Source organism: Oncorhynchus masou, chromosome 3 (assembly GCF_036934945.1).
Source record: "Oncorhynchus masou masou isolate Uvic2021 chromosome 3, UVic_Omas_1.1, whole genome shotgun sequence".
NCBI classification, from domain to species: domain Eukaryota; kingdom Metazoa; phylum Chordata; class Actinopteri; order Salmoniformes; family Salmonidae; genus Oncorhynchus; species Oncorhynchus masou.
The window spans coordinates 21,129,356-21,148,453 of record NC_088214.1 but is presented as its reverse complement, the minus strand read 5'-3'; the positions used below and the strand labels follow the sequence as shown (position 1 = coordinate 21,148,453).

At 43.4% G+C, this 19,098-nt stretch overlaps 1 protein-coding gene across 2 annotated transcripts in view; it reads right to left on the bottom strand.

The window, feature by feature from the left end:
- Positions 1 to 1,438: 1,438 nt before the first annotated feature.
- LOC135512573 (protein-L-isoaspartate O-methyltransferase domain-containing protein 1-like) overlaps positions 1,439 to 19,098 on the bottom strand; it is a 20,356-nt gene continuing 2,696 nt past the window's right edge. Inside the window, exons 2-8 of one of the 2 annotated variants that reach the window (XM_064934735.1) lie at positions 18,406 to 18,490; positions 17,460 to 17,775; positions 17,011 to 17,177; positions 16,657 to 16,759; positions 9,334 to 9,505; positions 2,716 to 2,839; positions 1,439 to 2,229 (exon numbers count right to left, since the gene is read on the bottom strand). In XM_064934735.1, the coding sequence (XP_064790807.1) occupies positions 1,826 to 2,229; positions 2,716 to 2,839; positions 9,334 to 9,505; positions 16,657 to 16,759; positions 17,011 to 17,177; positions 17,460 to 17,599 (1,110 nt within the window). In that variant the 5' untranslated portion in view covers positions 17,600 to 17,775; positions 18,406 to 18,490 and the 3' untranslated portion in view covers positions 1,439 to 1,825. The remainder of the gene's footprint in view (positions 2,230 to 2,715; positions 2,840 to 9,333; positions 9,506 to 16,656; positions 16,760 to 17,010; positions 17,178 to 17,459; positions 17,776 to 18,405; positions 18,491 to 19,098) is intronic. The other variant, XM_064934744.1, reaches the window with a different exon arrangement.

The following is a 19,098-nucleotide window of genomic DNA, read 5'->3' as shown; positions in this document are numbered from 1 at the left end:
ACATTACTGCTCCATTCCATGAGCCTGTTCTCCTGTTAGATACTGCTCCATTCCAAACATTACTATGAGCCTGTTCTCCTGTTAGATACTGCTCCATTCCAAACATTACTATGAGCCTGTTCTCCTGTTAGATACTGCTCCATTCCAAACATTACTATGAGCCTGCCTGTTCTCCTGTTATTGCCATTCCAAACATTACTATGAGCCTGTTCTCCTGTTAGATACCTCCATTCCAAACATTACTATGAGCCTGTTCTCCTGTTAGATACTGCTCCATTCCAAACATTACTATGAGCCTGTTCTCCTGTTAGATACTGCTCCATTCCAAACATTACTATGAGCCTGTTCTCCTGTTAGATACTGCTCCATTCCAAACATTACTATGAGCCTGTTCTCCTGTTAGATACTGCTCCATTCCAAACATTACTATGAGCCTGTTCTCCTGTTAGATACTGCTCCATTCCAAACATTACTATGAGCCTGTTCTCCTGATTAGAGCCTGTTCTCCTGTTAGATACTGCTCCATTCCAAACATTACTATGAGCCTGTCCCTCTCCATTCTTACTATGTTTGCTCCATTCCAAACATTACTATGAGCCTGTTCTCCTGTTAGTGACATCAGTCACCACATTACTATGCAGTACAGGATTATTAAACATTACATGATTAGATATTATTAAACATTATTGAGCCTTTGTTAGTCCTATACCCGTGACTTTATGGGTCTTCAGTGTTGACATACAGTAAGTGATTCAAGGTCTAGATAAAGAGCTGGAGATGATGTGTGGGGGAAAGATTTCTTGAAACCAGAATCAATATGTTTTCATTCACCATTAGAAAAATCTTAATTCATCAGAGATACTTCATTATTATTATGTTCTCCTGAGATCCTCCATTCCAAACATTATGCCTAACTGCTGGAGCTGTCCTCCTGTTATGGTAATTGCAAACCCTTTTAGCTTACGTTCAACAAAAAACATAGAACAAAAAATAGAGGGAAAAATAAGTCTGGCGGACGAAACATTCAAGGCAATAAAAATGTATCACCAAGTTAAAATGCCTATTACGTGCAAAGTGAGAGAAAGCAAGAGGATAGAACCATTCTAAAGAAATACTTGAGATTTAAAAATGCAGTACAAAATAAATGCCAAACCAATCTCCCATTGAGCTCTCATCGTCACACAGCATTACAATCCCTCTACTCAAACATAACAGTGTGAGGAAAGAACAATGAAAGAATTGCCCCTTCAATGATTCATGAGGAAATGTTTCATAAAATGTTCCATAATAGTCTTTGATTCAAATAGGAAGTGTCCCTGCATTTGTTTTTGGTCTCTGGTTATTCTATTCAGCAATTGTAAATCTTAATTCTGTAATATCAAGTTCCATAATGCTTCTAGAAAAAGGTGCAGTAAAAATCTGGATTTTTACATTATCATATTGTTAACAAATATAGGTAGCATTTTATTTTATACAATTTCATTTCGTGACAATTTGCTGGAATATTAACATGTGATACAATCTACATCCTCAAAATACCATCTTTGAAAAGGATTTTCCATTCAGTAGGCTTTTAAATAAATCTTTGATATACAAATTCAAAAGACAATCGATAACATAAAAACGAACATAACCATATCATAGTAACTATAGAAAATGATCCATGACGACACAGTAAGTCTCAGTGTCCATTCCATGTTCATATTGAAGAAGAAAAAGAATACTACATCATTCAGTACTGAAAAAAGGAGACAGGAGAATGAAGAAAAGCATCTCAGCAGGGATGGCATCCATGAGAACAGATGCCAGCAGGTTGAGCAGTCAGTCATTTTTCTCTGTAGTATAACAGATAGGTCTTCAGCGATTCAGGCAGAGGTAAAGTCATGATTTTGTCTCTCAGCACATTCACTGCCTTTAGTATCTCAACGCTGCCAATGTCTCTCTCCTCCTCCTGCTCCTTCTCCTGCGCCTCTTGCTGCTCCTGGTCCTCCTTGTGCTGCTCCTGGTCAATCTGTTCGTCCTCCTCGCTCTCCATGGCTTGGGGGATCAGCTGGTTACCCACAAAGATGTACGTGTTAATGCGTCGCAGCCGGCAACGCCTGCGCTTGCGTTTCTGGGGCGCCCTCTGCACCAGACCTTTGTCAGGACATTCTTCATTGGTCAGATCTCGGAGGGTGCGGCGGATGTAGACGCGAGACAGGTCCTGAAGGCTCCTGACTGTCACTGGGGCTGAGGAGGACACGGACATGGACGGCAGGTCAAATCCCATTAGCCCAATAACATTTCAGTACGCAAGAACTCGATTATAGGTTGGCCATTTGGATAAAATACTTCAAATACATTTATAGAAAAACAAGTAATGGAAAAATGTCATTACGGTTAATGAAATACTTAGAATGATGCACCAACCCACTGGGTAACTAAGCCTCTAGAGTCAAAGCAAAGTTTTTGTTAGAAATTGGCTCGTCTTAACTTTAAATAAGTCCTTTGACTTGAAAAGTGTGGCTTACTTTAAACTTCAAAAGAGAGATAGAAAACAAAACAAAGGAGTAATAGTTCTGATGTCTATTTGCAGAGAACAGAAAAAATGGTTTTGTACAGAACAGAGTTATATAATCATTAGTGCACACCGTAGCAAAACTCTTTTCTAGTTTGTTGCCTAGTGAATAAGACCCAATATTTAAAGTAGAACAGGGGATAGAGTAGAGAACTTACGGAGCTCTACAGCATCAGGCTTGCTTCCCTCAGCTCTGTTCTTCTGGACCAGAGGTGCGAATGACACGGCCAGGATATTCTTACTCTCCCAGGAACACTGACCAGTCCTGGTGATCTGTATCAGCTGCAACCAGAAAATAAAGAGTGACAGTTACTGTATAACAACCACAATAACATCAGTCCATTGAGACAATGGAGGACATACCATGTTAACACCAATCCACTAGACAGATAAAATAACATTATATTGGTCGTGTACCCAGTTTAGCAGGTTTTGTGTCGGGTGCAGCAAATGCTTTTGTTTCTAGTTGTAATCAATCAATGTAGTAAAAATCAACACGCACACAATAATCAAAAATTGTAAAAAATAATCCCAAATTTGGTTCATCAGTAGACACAGAGTATACCAAACACTAGGAACACCTTCCTAATATTAAGATGCACCCCCCACACACACTTTTGCCCTCAGAACAGCCTCAATTCATTGGGCATGGACTCTACAAATTGTCAAAAGCATCCCACTGATCCTGGTCCACGTTGAGTCCAATGCTTCCCACAGTTGTGTCAAGTTGTCTGGATGTCGTCTGGGTGGTGGACCATTCTTGATACACACGGGAAACTCTTGAGCGTGAAAAACTCAGCACTGTTGCAGTTCTTGACAAAAAACAGTGTACATAGCACCTACTACCCTGTTTAAAAGGCACTTAAATATTTTGTCTTGCCCATTCACCCTCTGAATGGCACACATACACAATCCATTTCTCAATTGTCGCAAGGCTTAAAAATGATTCTTTAACCTGTTTCCTTCCCTTCATCACCAATGACTGAAGTGGATTTAACAAGTGGCATCAATAAGGGATCAATGCTTTCACCTGGATTCACCTGGTCAGTCTATGTTATGAAAAGATCAGGTGTTAATGTTTTGTATACTCAGTGTATATAAATAGTATGTAAACATTATTTAAGTGACCTGTGTTCCATGACTCAAACATAGGCAGCAGTCCCCAAGGTGCAGGGTAGAGTAGCCGGCAGGTGACAGTGACTGAAGGTTAGAGTAGGGTACTGGGCAGAGAGCAGGGTACTGGGCAGAGAGGGCAGGGTACTGGGCGGAGAGTAGGGTACTGGGCGGAGAGTAGGGTACTGGGCGGAGAGTAGGGTACTGGGCGGAGAGTAGGGTACTGGGCAGAGAGGGCAGGGTACTGGGCAGAGAGGGCAGGGTACTGGGCAGAGAGTAGGGTACTGGGCAGGGTACTGGGCAGAGAGGGCAGGGTACTGGGCAGAGAGGGCAGGGTACTGGGCAGAGAGGGCAGGGTACTGGGCAGAGAGGGCAGGGTACTGGGCAGAGAGGGCAGGGTACTGGGCAGAGAGGGCAGGGTACTGGGCAGAGAGGGCAGGGTACTGGGCAGAGAGGGTAGGGTACTGGGCAGAGGGCAGGGTACTGGGCAGAGGGGCAGGGTACTGGGCAGAGGGTACTGGGCTGGGCAGAGAGGGCAGGGTACTGGGCAGAGAGGTACTGGGCAGAGGGGTAGGGTACTGGGCAGAGGGTAGGGTACTGGGGCAGGGTACTGGGCAGAGGGGCAGGGTACTGGGCAGAGGGCAGGGTACTGGGCAGAGAGGGGGCAGGGTACTGGGCAGAGAGGGCAGGGTACTGGGCAGAGAGGGCAGGGTAGGGCAGGGCAGGGTACTGGGCAGAGAGGGCAGGGTACTGGGCAGAGAGGGCAGGGTACTGGGCAGAGAGGGCAGGGTACTGGGCAGAGAGGGTAGGGTACTGGGCAGAGAGGGCAGGGTACTGGGCAGAGAGGGCAGGGTACTGGGCAGAGAGGGCAGGGTACTGGGCAGAGAGGGCAGGGTACTGGGCAGAGAGGGTAGGGTACTGGGCAGGGGGTACTGGGCAGAGAGGGCAGGGTACTGGGCAGAGAGGGCAGGGTACTGGGCAGAGGGGTACTGGGAGAGGGCAGGGTACTGGGCAGAGAGGGCAGGGTACTGGGCAGAGAGGGCTGGGCAGAGGGGCAGGGTACTGGGCAGAGAGGGCAGGGTACTGGGCAGAGAGGGCAGGGTACTGGGCAGAGAGGGTACAGGGTACTGGGCAGAGAGGGCAGGGTACTGGGCAGAGAGGGCAGGGTACTGGGCAGAGAGGGCAGGGTAGGGTAGGGTACTGGGCAGAGGGCAGGGTACTGGGCGGAGAGTAGGGTACTGGGCAGAGAGGGCAGGGTACTGGGCAGAGAGGGCAGGGTACTGGGCGGAGAGTAGGGTACTGGGCAGAGAGGGCAGGGTACTGGGCAGAGAGGGCAGGGTACTGGGCAGAGGGCAGGGTACTGGGCAGAGGGCAGGGTACTGGGCGGAGAGGGCAGGGTACTGGGCAGAGAGGGCAGGGTACTGGGCAGGGTACTGGGCAGAGGGCAGGGTACTGGGCAGAGAGGGCAGGGTACTGGGCAGAGAGGGCAGGGTACTGGGCAGAGAGGGCAGGGTACTGGGCGGAGAGTAGGGTACTGGGCAGGCTACTGGGCAGAGGGCAGGGTACTGGCCGGAGAGTAGGGTACTGGGCAGAGAGGGCAGGGTATTGGGCGGAGAGTAGGGTACTGGGCGGAGGGCAGGGTACTTTGCAGAGAGGGCAGGGTACTGGGCAGAGAGGGCAGGGTACTGGGCAGAGAGGGCAGGGTACTGGGCAGAGAGGGCAGGGTACTGGGCAGAGAGGGCAGGGTACTGGGTGGAGGGCAGGGTACTGAGCGGAGGGCAGGGTACTGAGCGGAGGGCAGGGTACTTGGCGGAGGGCAGGGTACAGGGCGGAGGGCAGGGTACTGGGCGGAGGGCAGGGTACTGGGCAGGGTATTGGGCAGGGTACTGGGAAGAGGGCAGGGTACTGGGCGGAGGTCGTATAGTGGTGGCTGTTTAACAGTCTGATGGCCTGGAGATAAACAGCATCTATCAGTCCCTCAGTCCCAGTTTTGATGCACTTGTACTGTCTACGTCTTGTAGATGGTAGTGGGGTGAACAGGCCGTGGCTTGGGTGACTAAGGTCCTTGATCTTCTTGGCCTTGCTGCGACACTGGGTGCTATAGAGCTCCTGGAGGGCAGGCAGTGTTCCCCTGATGATGTGTTGGGCTGACCGTACCACCCTCTGGAGAGCCCTGAGGTTGCAAATGGTGCAATTGCTGTAGCAGGTGGTGATACAGTTGATAGGATGCTCTCAATTGTGCATCTGTAGAAGTTTGTGACAGACTTAGGGGCCAAGCCAAATTTCTTCAGTCTTGTGAGGTTGAGCGGCGCTGTTGCGCGTTCTTCACCACATTGTCGGTGTGAAGGGACCATTTCAGCTCCTTCGTTTTGTTGACATTGATGGGGAAGTTATTTTTCTTGCACCACTCCACCCTGTAGGCTGTCTCGTTATTGTTGGTAATCAGGCCTCGTACTGTTGTGTTGTCAGCAAACTTGATGATTGAGTTGGAGACGTGCGTAGCCACACAGTCATGGGTGAGCAGGGAGTACAGGAGGGGGCTGACCACACACCCGTGTGGGGCCCGTGTTGAGGATCAGCGTGCCGGAGGTTTTGTGGCCTTCCTTCACCACCTGGAATTGGCCCGTCAGGAAGTCCAGAACCCAGTTGCACGGGGAGGGGTTCAGACCCAGGGCACTGAGCTTAGTGATGAGCTTAGAGGCCACTAAGGTGTTGAATGCTGAGCTATAGTTGGTGAACAGCATTCTTATGCAGTATTCCTCTTGTCCAGGTGGGATAGGGCAATACAGTGAATTTGGAACGTATTCAAACCCCTTGACTTTTTCCACATTTTGTTACGTTACAGCCTCATTCTAAAATTGATTAAATTGTTTCCCCCTCCAAATCTACACACAATACCTCATAATGACAAAGCAAAAAACAGGTTTTTAGAAATGTTTGCAAATGTATAAAAAAATAGCTTTTTAAATAAAATTAAATATGACAATTACAGAAGTATTCAGACTCAGTACTTTATTGATCCATGTTTGGCAGCGATTACAGCCTGGAGTCTTCTTGGGTATGAAGCTACAAGCTTATTCGGAGGGTTTCTCCCATTCTTCTCTGCAGATCCTCTCAAGATCTGTCAGGTTGGATGAGGAGCGTTGCTGCACAGCTATTTTCAGGTCTCTCCTGAGAAGTTCGATCTGGTTTAAGTCCGGGCTCTGGCTGGCACACTCAATGACCGATCCTGTAGAGGTTTAAACATCAATCTACTAGACACATACCAACCATGCTAACACCAACCCACTAGACGCATACCAACCATGTTAACACCAACCCACTAGACGCATACCAACCATGTTAACACCAACCCACTAGACGCATACCAACCATGTTAACACCAACCCACGAGACGCATACCAACCATGTTAACACCAACCCACGAGACGCATACCAACCATGTTAACACCAACCCACTAGACGCATACCATCCATGTTAACACCAACCCACTAGACGGAAACCAACCATGTTAACACCAACCCACGAGACGCATACCAACCATGTTAACACCAACCCACTAGACGGAAACCAACCATGTTAACACCAACCCACGAGATGCATACCAACCATGTTAACACCAACCCACTAGACGGAAACCAACCATGTTAACACCAACCCACGAGACGCATACCAACCATGTTAACACCAACCCACGAGATGCATACCAACCATGTTAACACCAACCCACTAGACCAGAGGGTTATCCTACGAATCAGGTTTGAGGAGATAGCGAGGTCAACTCCGAGTTAAACTGCGGACTCCAATACAAAAGTGGCTGACCTTTCATCCAGGTACATTTCTATGGCAATGAATCCTTCAATAATAACCTGCTCCGGGCAGGCTGACTCACGGCTGACTCCGCTTACCCTGAATGAAATGATTGAGCTGCGAGTTGATGACAAATGAAATCAGATTCCATCCCTCTTGCAAAGAATTTGCATCATCATCACCTTCATTTGAGAAAGACTGATGAAATTTTTTATTCATCAAATGTTTATTTGGTGTAAAAAACAATTGTGTTGGAATATATCACATTACACATTTAGTAAAGATGGAATGCATTTAAAACTTCACGCAATGTAACACCTTTGTATGACTTTATAATAAAAAAAAAATATGTTGATATGTGTTGGAAAAAAGGTGTTTGTGCACATCAAAGAAGCCATTACAAGTAAGTCATCAAATAAAGACGGTACTTCAGAAAGCCTATTTCACACCATAGCCTGCTGAATTTGCAAGATACATTTCCTTTCCTTTTGATTTCGGCTCAAATGAAAATGTCTCACTCACCCGCCCATGGATTTATGTTTCAGCATTGTCTGAATGAAGAGTTCGGCATTTGACCAGCCATGTGTGACATGCACGAGCAGTCACAAGCCTGCTAGAGTTAGCGGCAGGTGGACAATCAATATCCACCGTTGTAATACGGATGAAGCCTGAGCTGGAATGTGAATCTAACTTGAAGCTGGTTAGCTTTAGAAAACCTAGAGTAGATCTAGCTTGCAGTGTCGGATATCTCTCAGGGGTCCCCAATTACCATCAGCTGCAGACCGATTTGTTCTTGAGCGGATGGTCAGGGGGCCAGAACACAATTCTAAACTATTTGTACACTTCAAAATGAATGCAAGAAGCCCAAACAGATATAGTATTTGACAAAAACAGAATCATTCAAAACCTTGATTACATTGGGATACGATCACGTATGCCTCTCTATTTATGCATGGGAATACTTAAAATCACTGAGCTGATTTCTTGGTGATTTGACAGTCTTAATCTTCAACAACAATTTAGGAAGTTGTTTATTTTATTAGAAAGCTGGGGGAGGGGCAAATAAAAATCATGTCGAATTTGGAGTACCCAGCACTAGACAATGGAAAAGTTACACCAATCATAATGACACCAGCACCAATACACCAAGACAAGAGGAACAAACATCACATGTATTATATGCATCTTCAGTTCCACACCAGAAAGAGACATGGGTGCCTTCAAGTATCTACTTGACAAAAAGCTGGTTTTGGCCATCACATGGAGGTGTTGATCCAGAGCTGCTAAGCTGCCTCAGCTCTTGGCCTCAATTCTCCACATCAAAACCTCCCCCCTCTTTATTGCACCACCACACAAACCTGGCAATGCAGGAGTTCCAACTGGTTTCTGAAAAACAACATAAGCAGCTAGACTTTCCATTTCACAAGATGACAGACTGTGTGGGCTTGTGCAAGCCCTTCAAAAATGTTATTTTGAGTGCCACACAACGTCATCCTTTTTCTAAAGTGTTTTTGCTATTTTCCAATTTGTTAAGAGGAGAAAATAGACCAGACTGATGGCGTAAGTACCAGTTCAGGGGCTTCTGAGGAACAATAACGAAGGCTGGGTATCGTAACATCATTGGTCATGCAGGCCAGGGCTGTATCACTAGCAGCATCCCAAATGGCACCCTATTACATATATAGTGCACTTCTTTAGATCAGGGCCCATAGTGCTCTGATCAAAAGTATTATACTATATAGTGAATAAGTTGCCACTTCAGACGCAGCCTCTGATTACCAACGCAGAAGGCACCATCATGAATAATGATGTTTATAATATCTGCATTATTCAGAGTCATTCTACCGCTTACCTGATCCTCTATAGGCATCACTAGAATACCCCCAACTTTGAGCAGGATTTTCATGTAATTTTCATGATCCTTCTGCACCCCCGCACCACAGTAGATACGGTCGTATTGGTGACTGTCTGACGAGATCTCCAGACAGTTGCCCACCACAAAGATGGGTTCACAGAACTCAAACCTGACAAAAACAAAATGAAGTAAAAAGGTAATAAAAGCAAGCCAAAAGGCATCCACGAAAAATGTGTTTTTCAATCAGTCATTAATAATGTAAAAATATAATATATCCCATTTAGCAGACGCTTTTGTCCAAAGCGACTTACAAGTCGGCTGGGGCCACTACTTTTACATATGGGTGGCCCCAGCGGGAATCGAACCCACGACGCTTGGCGTTGCAAGCGCCATGCTCTACCGACTGAGCCACACAGAAAAAATATGTATTAAAATGTATTCAAATGGCAAGACACGTCTTAAAAGATGCTGTCCAGGATCTTTAGCACTTACAAATTCGTAACATATTGTATGAATTAGTATCTGTAACATACATTAGGAATTGAAAATAAATTATATATGTACAAGTAAAAGGTTTGGACACACCTACTCATTCAAGGGTTTTTCTTTATTTTTACTATGTTTTACATTGTAGAATAATAACTATGAAATAACACAAATGGAATCAAGTAAATAAAAATGTGTTAAACAACTCAAAATATATTTCAGATTTGAGATTCTTCAATGTAGCCACCCTTTGCCTTGATGACAGCGTCGCACACTCTTGGCATTCCCTCAACCAGCTTCAAGGTAGTCACCTGGATTGCATTTCAATGGACAGGTGTGCCTTGTTAAAAAAGTGCATTTGTGTAATTTCTTTCCTTCTTAATGCATTTGAGCTAATCAGATGTGTTGTGACAATAAGGGTGGTATACAGAAGACAGCCCTATTTGGTAAAAGTCCAAGTCCATATTATGGCAAGAACAGCTCAAATAAGCAAAGAGAAACGACAGACCATCCTTACTTTAAGTCATGAAAGTCAGTAAGTCCTGAACATTTAAAGAATTTCTGAAGTTTCTTCAAGCGCAGTCGTAAAAACCATCAAGCACTATGATGAAACTGGCTCTCATGAGGACCGCCACCGATTTATTTAGAATTCAAGGCACACTTAACGAAAACGGCTACCACAGCATTCTGCAGCAATATGCCATCCCATCTGGTTTGCACTTAGTGGGACTATCATTTGTTTTTCAACAGGACAATGACCCAACACACCTCCAGACTGTTTAAGGGCTACTTGACCAATAAGGAGAATGATGGAGTGCTGCATCAGATGACCTCACTGACCTCAACCCAAATGAGATGGTTTGGGATGAGTTGGACCGCAGAGTGAAGGAAAAGCATCCAACAAGTGCTCAGAATATGTGGGAACTCCTTCAAGACTGTTGGAAAGCATTCCTCATGAAGCTGGGTGAGAGAATGCCAAGAGGGTGCAAAGCTGTCATCAAGTCAAAGGGTGGCTACTTTTAAGAATCTCAAATATATTTTAATTAGCTTAAGACTTTTTTGGTTACTACATGATTCCATATATGTTATTTCCTAGTATTTATGTCTTCACTATTATTTTACAATGTAGAAAATAGTAAAAAATAAAGAAAACCGCTGGAATGAGTAGGTGTGTCCAAACTTTTGACTGGTACTAAACTCAGCAAAAAAAGAAAAGTCCTCTCACTGTCAACTGTGTTTATTTTCAGCTAATTTAACATGTGCAAATATTTGTACGAACATAACAAGATTCAACAACTGAGACATAAACAAGTTCCACAGACATGTGACGAACAGAAATTGAATAATGTGTCCCTGAACAAAGGGGGGGGGGGTCAAAATCAAAGTAACAGTCAATGCAGCTGGTGGCCACACCAGATACTAAGTACTGCAGTGCATCTCCTCACAGTTCTTGCTGTGAGATGTTACCCCGCTCTTCCACCACGGCACCTGCAAGTTCCCGGGCATTTCTGGGGGGAATGGCCGAAGCCCTCACCCTCTGATTCAACAGGTCCCAGACGTGCTCAATGGGATTGAGATCCGGGCTCTTGGCTGGCCATGGCAGAACACTGACATTCCTGTCTTGCAGGAAATCACGCACAGAACGAGCAGTACGGCTGGTGGCATTGTCATGCTGGAGGGTCATTTCAGGATGAGCCTGCAGGAAGGGTCCCACATGAGAGAGGATGTCTTCCCTGTAACGCACAGCGTTGAGATTGCCTGCAGTGACAACAAGCTCAGTCCGATGATGATGTGACACACCGCCCCAGACCATGACGGACCCTCCACCTCCAAATCGATTCCGCTCCAGAACACAGGCCTCGGTGTCAACGCTCATTCCTTCGACGAGAAATGCGAATCCGACCATCACCCCTGGTGAGACAAAACCGCGACTCGTTAGAGAAGAGCACTTTTTGCCAGTCCTGCCTGGTACAGCGACGGTGGGTTTGTGCCCATAGGCGACGTTGTTGCCAGTGATGTCTGGTGAGGACCTGCCTTACAACAGGCCTACAAGCCCTCAGTCCAGCCTCTCTCAGCCTATTGCAGACAGTCTGAGCACTGATGGAGGGATTGTGCCTTCCTGGTGTAACTCGGGCAGTTGTTGCCATCCTGTACCTGTCCCACAGATGTGAGGTTTGGATGTACCGATCCTGTGCAGGTGTTGTTACACGTGGTCTGCCACTGCGAGGACAATCAGCTGTCTGCCCTGTCTCCCCGTAGTGCTGTCTTGGGCGTCTCACAGTACGGACATTGCAATTTATTGCCCTGGCCACATCTGCATTCTTCATGAGTCCTTGCAGCATGCCTAAGGCACGTTCACGCAGGTGAGCAGGGACCCTGGGAATCTTTATTTTGGTGTTTTTCAGAGTCAGTAGAAATGCCTCTTTAGTGTCCTAAGCTTTCATAACTGTGACCTTAATTGCCTACCGTCTGTAAGCTATTCGTGTCTTAACGACCATTCCACAGGTGCATGTTCATTAATTGTTTATGGCTTCATTGAACAAGCATGGGAAACAGTGTTTAAACCCTTTACAATGAAGATCTGTGAAGTTATTTGGATTTGTATGAATTATCTTTGAAAGACAGGGTCCTGAAAATGGACGTTTATTTTTTTGCCGAGATATACACATATATATATATACATACACACACACACACAGTTGAAGTTGGAAATGTACATACACCTTAGCCAAATACATTTCAACTCAGTTTTTCACAATTCCTGACATTTAATCCAAGTAAAAATTCCCTGTGTTAGGTCAGTTAGGATCACCACTTTAATTTAAGAATGTGAAATTTCAGAATAATAGTAGAGAGAATGATTTATTTCAGCTTTTATTTCTTTCATCACATTCCAAGTGGGTCAGAAGTGTACATACACTCAATTAGTATTTGGTAGCATTGCCTTTAAATTGTTGAACTTGGGTCAAACGTTTCAGGTAGCCTTCCACAACCTTCCTTGATGGCCACTTTGCTACCTTGCCTTTGTTGTCCTTAAGCCAGAACGCGTCTCCTTATTGAGCGGTATGACAGCTGCGTGGTACCATGGTGTTTATACTTGTACTATTGTTTGTAAAGATTAATGTGGTACCTTCAGGTGTTTGGAAATTAGTCCCAAGGATGAACCAGACTTGTGTAGGTCTACAAGTTTTTTCTGAGGTCTTGGCTGATTTCTTATGATTTTCCCATGATGTCAAGCAAAGAGGCACTGAGTTTGAAGCTAGGCCTTGAAATACATCCACATGAACACCTCTAATTGACTCAAATTATGTCAATTAGCCTATCAGAAGCGTATAAAGCCATGACATAATTTTCTGGAATTTTCCAAGCTGTATAAAAGGCACAGTCAACTTAGTGTATGTCAACTTCTGACCCATTAGAATTGTGATTATTTCACTTATAATTCACTGTGTCTGTAAACAATTGTTGGAAAAATGACTTGTGTCCTGCACCATTTAGAGGTACAATATCAATTTCAATTAATATTTTTGGTTTATATAAAATGTACCCGCGGGATGCCACTCAAAAGAAAAACAAAAGTAAGAAATACATAGTTTAAGTAACAATAAATTCAGTATTAACCCACCCCCCCCCAAAAAAAATATACAAGTGGGCCTCCACCCCCAACCTCCCCTCCTATTCACCGAACCAACATGTCTCCATCCAACCACAGTATATCTGTCCAGGCCTCAATTGTTCTTTGACTATCACCATTAGTTATTGCTGTCGATAATTCTAATGTTTTAATATCTAATAGTAACTGTATCCACTGGCAAATTGGGAAAGAGTGAGGTGAATGCCATCGAAGAGCCAACATCAGTAATCGTTTTTGATTGATTGAGAGATTCAAGGAGCTATCATCATTAAGTAACATGGTAGATGAAAAGCATTTAACTGCAGGGCACTCCCACATGATATGAAGGAATGTGCCTACTTGATTTAGGGGACACAGTGAACAGTTGGGACGAATGTCATCGTAGAATGTTTCCTCTGTCTTAAATACAGTCTGTGAACAAACGTAAAATGTTTAAGTTTATGGTTTAGGTTACAGGATGCCAAGGTCATATATTTACATATTCTGTTCCAGTTAAAAGGGTTGTTCAGATTCAATTATATCTGGGGCCCATACTTTCTTTATGGCCAACTCCCAAAAGTTGTTTATATATTATAGAGATCAGTCCTTTTGGGAGCCCAGATAATGTATTTTTAAATCCCATAATTGGATGGGTTTCCCAAGGGCCTCCATAGGCTAGCATAGCTGACTTAAATTGTAAATATATACTTAACCAAAATATACACGCAACATGAAACAAACATTTTGTTTTGAGTTACAGTTCATTTAAGGAAATAAGTCAGTTGAAATAAATTCATGAAACGTGGGACCAACACTTTACATGTTGCGTTCATATTTTTGCTCATTGTAGTAAAATATAATCTGTGTATAATGAAATGAGTGATCAGTAGATTTGAAAGAAATGTGTGTTCTTTCCTTCGATTGATGAATTGCCTTGGGCAGGGGTTCCATGGATAATAAAAATAGCAAAGTAGAAATTGGATCGCCTTGTCTGCTGCTTCTATTGATTCTGAAAGGAGAGGAGCAGATAATGCCTGTTATAACTATGGCTGAGGAATTGGCATATAGCATTTTAATCATATTAATGAAATTGGAGACAATTCCCATAGGTTCTAAGACAGACCAGAGATGACCATTCTAGTCTATTAAAAGCTTTTTCTGCATTGTGCGATTAAGCAGCCCAAGGAGCTGTATGTGTTTAAGATCTGTAATAATCTATGGAGGTTATCCAAGGAAAAACTTTTTTTAACAAACCCATCCTAATTGATTACAAAATTTGAAATAGAGCTCAGAAGAAATACCATCCCATCCAGGTCATTTGCCTTTATTTGTGCTATCCAATGCCCTTTTGAGTTCATTGAGGGAGATTTGGGCTCCCAGCGAGGTGGCTTCCTCTGTTGAGAGAAGAGGAGTTATTATTTTAGAAAGGATAGTCTGGCTTGGTGTGGATTTAAAATCAGAGGTGTACAATTCTTTATAGAAGCGGGAGAATCTTTGATTCATTTGGGTTCTGATAATAATTCCCCTATTTCAGATTCAATAGTTGCTATATCAGCTAATTGATCATTATTGCATAGCTTTTTGGCCAGTAAATGACTGGGACGATTTCCATGAATTAATGGTTGAGTCTGACTCGATGAATGGAAAATTCTGCTCTCTGTATTATTAATAAATTAAGCTCGGTCTTGACTTAGAAAAGAGTGTTTGTTGAGAACACTAACGCAAATAACAACATTTCCAATTCTGCTATCTTTTTTAATTGTGATTTATTCAACACAGATGCAAATGCAGTTCCATTATTTTTTATAAAATCTATGATGGCATCCCGTAGAATCCGGGGTTCATCGACTGAATTTTTATTGATCATTATGAATTCATTTAGTTCAATTTGAAATTGATCACAGAATGTAGGCGTTTGTAGTAATGAAACATTGAAACGCCATCTTGTTGCGTAGAAGATTCTGAAATTTTAAGTTGGCAGTAGTAAGCATGGTGGTCAGTAGTTGTAGACTGTAGTTGGTCTTATCAGATTTGTCCCGCATGTCCAAAATGGCATTCATGTCTGTCCCGATAACCAGATGGAATTCAGTTAATTTTGACAATATGCTGTTCAGAGAATGTAGGATCATGAGTTTGGAGTGTACACATTAATAAAAGGCCATTTTCTTTCCATTATGTATGCATTTAAGGAAAGTGATTCCGCCTTCTTGGCCTTTGTCTTTACCCAAGATGGTGATTTTCAGTTTCTTATGTATCATTATGATTACACCTTTAGTTCTGTTTGGGGCTGATGAAAAAGCAGCCAGTTTGTACAAATGGTTCTCTATTCTATGTGCACCCTTTTAGAGTAGGTGTGTTTCTTGGACCATTGCCATATCAATATGGTTTCTTGCTAGGACATCAAGACAGCTGGAACATTTGATATGACTATTAAGGTATTTCAAATTCCAAGAGAGAATAACTAGCGTTGCCATTGTTTTTCAAAAAACAATTCATTATTAATGATGAATCTTTAGTGTTAATAAGCCTATGGATGTTAAACAAAAATCAGGACCCACATGGGAACCAACCCATTCGTCGTTTCCCATCCAAAACCCCCCCCATGAACCACTCCCTCTGCCCCGCAGTCCCTCCCGCCCCGTTTCTCCACTACCTGCCCTGTCATTACAGGGTTGCAGCATAACGGTGAGTGGCAGCTTTACATATGAAGTATCTAAAGCAGAATATTGTTGGGGTTATTGAGAAAGAAAGAAAAAGTAAAACATAAAATAAGTAACCATTTAACCTTTCAGACCTTTAAAGTTAAGTTTGCAGACTTGTTGAGTTCGGGTGGGTAATGAAGAGAAATAAAGGAAAAAATTATTTGTATTAAGCATTTATGTGCTCTATACTATTTCCAAAAAAAGAAAGACGGTATCTACAAGAAACACGGTCTATAATCTAGATCTTCACAATAGTTAATCATGGCCTGTAGGCCAAGTCCTCCCTGGGTGATAAATTTAGTAGCGGAAACAGAGGGGGAAAGTCAACAACAAAAAAATAAAAGGCTGAAATTATACAAAAGCTCTGGAGCATCACTGTAAGGCAATTTCCATGTCTGAAAATTGTCAGGCAGAAAAATACTAACTGAACTGCATCTAGTTATTTAACCAGAGTTTCACTGCATGCACCATTACACCCTATATAACATGTGTAACGTTTTGATTAAGGTTCCAACTCACTTATCAAAGCTGTCACTATTCTTGATGAAGTCATCTAGTTTCTCCTTGGCGTATTCCACCACATCCGCATGGAGCTCCACTCCATGGTTCACACCAAATGGACCTGCAAAAAAACTATTAAAAGTTCATTTGCAGTGATTACACATCACTTACGACCGGTTAGGTGGGTCTGCGTTTGACTTCGTATGCTATCCATGTGTGTTGCCTTGTGTTGTTTAAGCATAGGTTAACTCATTAGGGCTAGAGCATTGATGTATACCATCACCATATAATCGTTAATCAAGATTTAAATGAATATCTCAACACATCATAGAGAGGGAAAATATTTAATTAAACAAACAGAGGCATCGTTACCTATGATGAGTCCCACCATGGTGCTGAGGTACCCAGTCCCACTGCCCAAATTGAGGAAGGACAGTCCCTGCTGGAGCTTCAGAGCCTCCATCACCTCAGAGTAGATACAGGGGGCAGAAAGGTGGATGTTGCCATGCTTCCACGCCAGGTCCTTATAGGCATTGTCCCTGTAGTGTAGGTAAGGAGATGGGACACCCTTATGTTAGCTCCAGGAAAATGTTTACAAAGAAAAAACAATTTTGTACAGAGCATTATAGGTACCTAGGTTGGGGCAATACCTTTTAAATTCAGTTGATTCAGGAAATAAACTGAAACTCACATTGTATGTTTTGCTTATGAGAAAAATTAGGAATTGGAATTTTTGTTTACTTCCTGAATTGAAATGGACCCCAAACCTGATGTTGATAAAACTGGATAGGTTGTATAGAGCATTAAGGGTAGTATAGTACCTGTAGCCATCCAGGTAGTAGTCCCCGCGGTCTATGGCCCTGAAGGCCTTTTCCACGCGACCTGTACGGATGTACTGCGCCTCCTTCAGGTTGTCAATCAGATCATTGTTGTCCTCCCCGGCACTCACCGCACCCCCCATGGCAAGAAAGAAACGGTAGAGCAAAAAGAGGGTGCAAAACTCTTCTTTCCACAAGTGGAACACTGTGTTGTCTTCTTAGCGGGGCATGGAGCGATGAAGAGGACAGTGGGACACCTGAGGGACTTGTGTTCTTCTTTCCTGAGGGCCACTTCACACCATTGTCATATCAAGATAGGCTAACTCCAGGGAATTGAGAGAGAGGGAGACAATGATAAAAGAAAGATAAGATGATGTGTGTAGTAGGGGGTGTCAGTCTATGGAGAAACCATAACTACGCAGCCGAGAGGTCAATACCCATGTTTCTACAGTGCAAAGCAAGCAACTATGGAGAAAAATATATGTTGTGAATTTCTTTGTAAGCACATGAAGCTAGTGGTAACCACAATTGTTATGAGTTTATTGATGTTAACTACAATGAGATCTTTATTAATAATTCTGTAAAACTGATGAAGTATAGTGTCCTGTTTTTAATGAAGCGTGAAAAACACTGCAGGACGGGTAGCTACTTATCATTTCAGTTACTAAAAAACATAAGCGAAAAACCTAGCATGACTCGAATGAGCATGGTCTGTGAGGAGATCATAAAGCCCATCTAAGGTGTATGAAAGACGCAGCAGAGGAAGACACGTTTTGAATTCTCTATCAGCCTTCTCAGCATCTCCACCTAACACATCCGAGTCAGCTAATAAAGATTGCATTCAGAGGTGACATTGTAGTACAGTAGCTAGTAGGGCTTGTGGAGAGGTAATTTTCCATTGGCTCTTCTTTCACACACTGGCAAAAATAAATAATTGATTCATTCTCACCCTTGTATGATAGTACTGTGTTACAGGAGCATATTTTTGGTCTGGTTTTATTCATCCATCCCTGAAATGCAGTCCTTTGAGTTTTCTGCAACCAAAAAAAAAAGGCTGTCAAAATGGGTCAAGCAGTACAGGACTGAGTAGAGTACTGCACTGCTGCTGCTGACAAGCCTATGACTTGTCTTAAACATACAGACAGAGAAGGGTGGGAGATAATTTAGTTACCGAAAATAGGTACATGTGGTTTGAACTTGACCTGAAATCCTGCAATAGATTCAGATAACCTAGTTAGCTAAATATATACACAGAGAGAAATTATATTCGCCTATGCATTAAACACCTATGTTCAGGGCTGCATTCAGGTGGGCACAAAGTTGTGGACCGTTCAAATAAGCTAGAAAAATCCCATGTAGAACAAACCGATTGTGTTTTTTTGTTTGCAATTCATTTTTAAAACTTATTTTGTACATAATGTTGCTGCTACCGTCTCTTATGACCGAAAATAACTTCTAGTCACCAGGACTGCGATTACTCAACACGGACAAGTAGAATCCTCTTTTTCCTTTCACGACTCTGACGAGCCCGACGTGAAGGATACACTGCTTCCTCGGGAACAGGTCCTGATCCCCGTGATCTGCGTGAAGAGGAGGTGGAGAAAGAGGGGCCGAATGTCGGGCTACCTTCTGAGAATTCGTA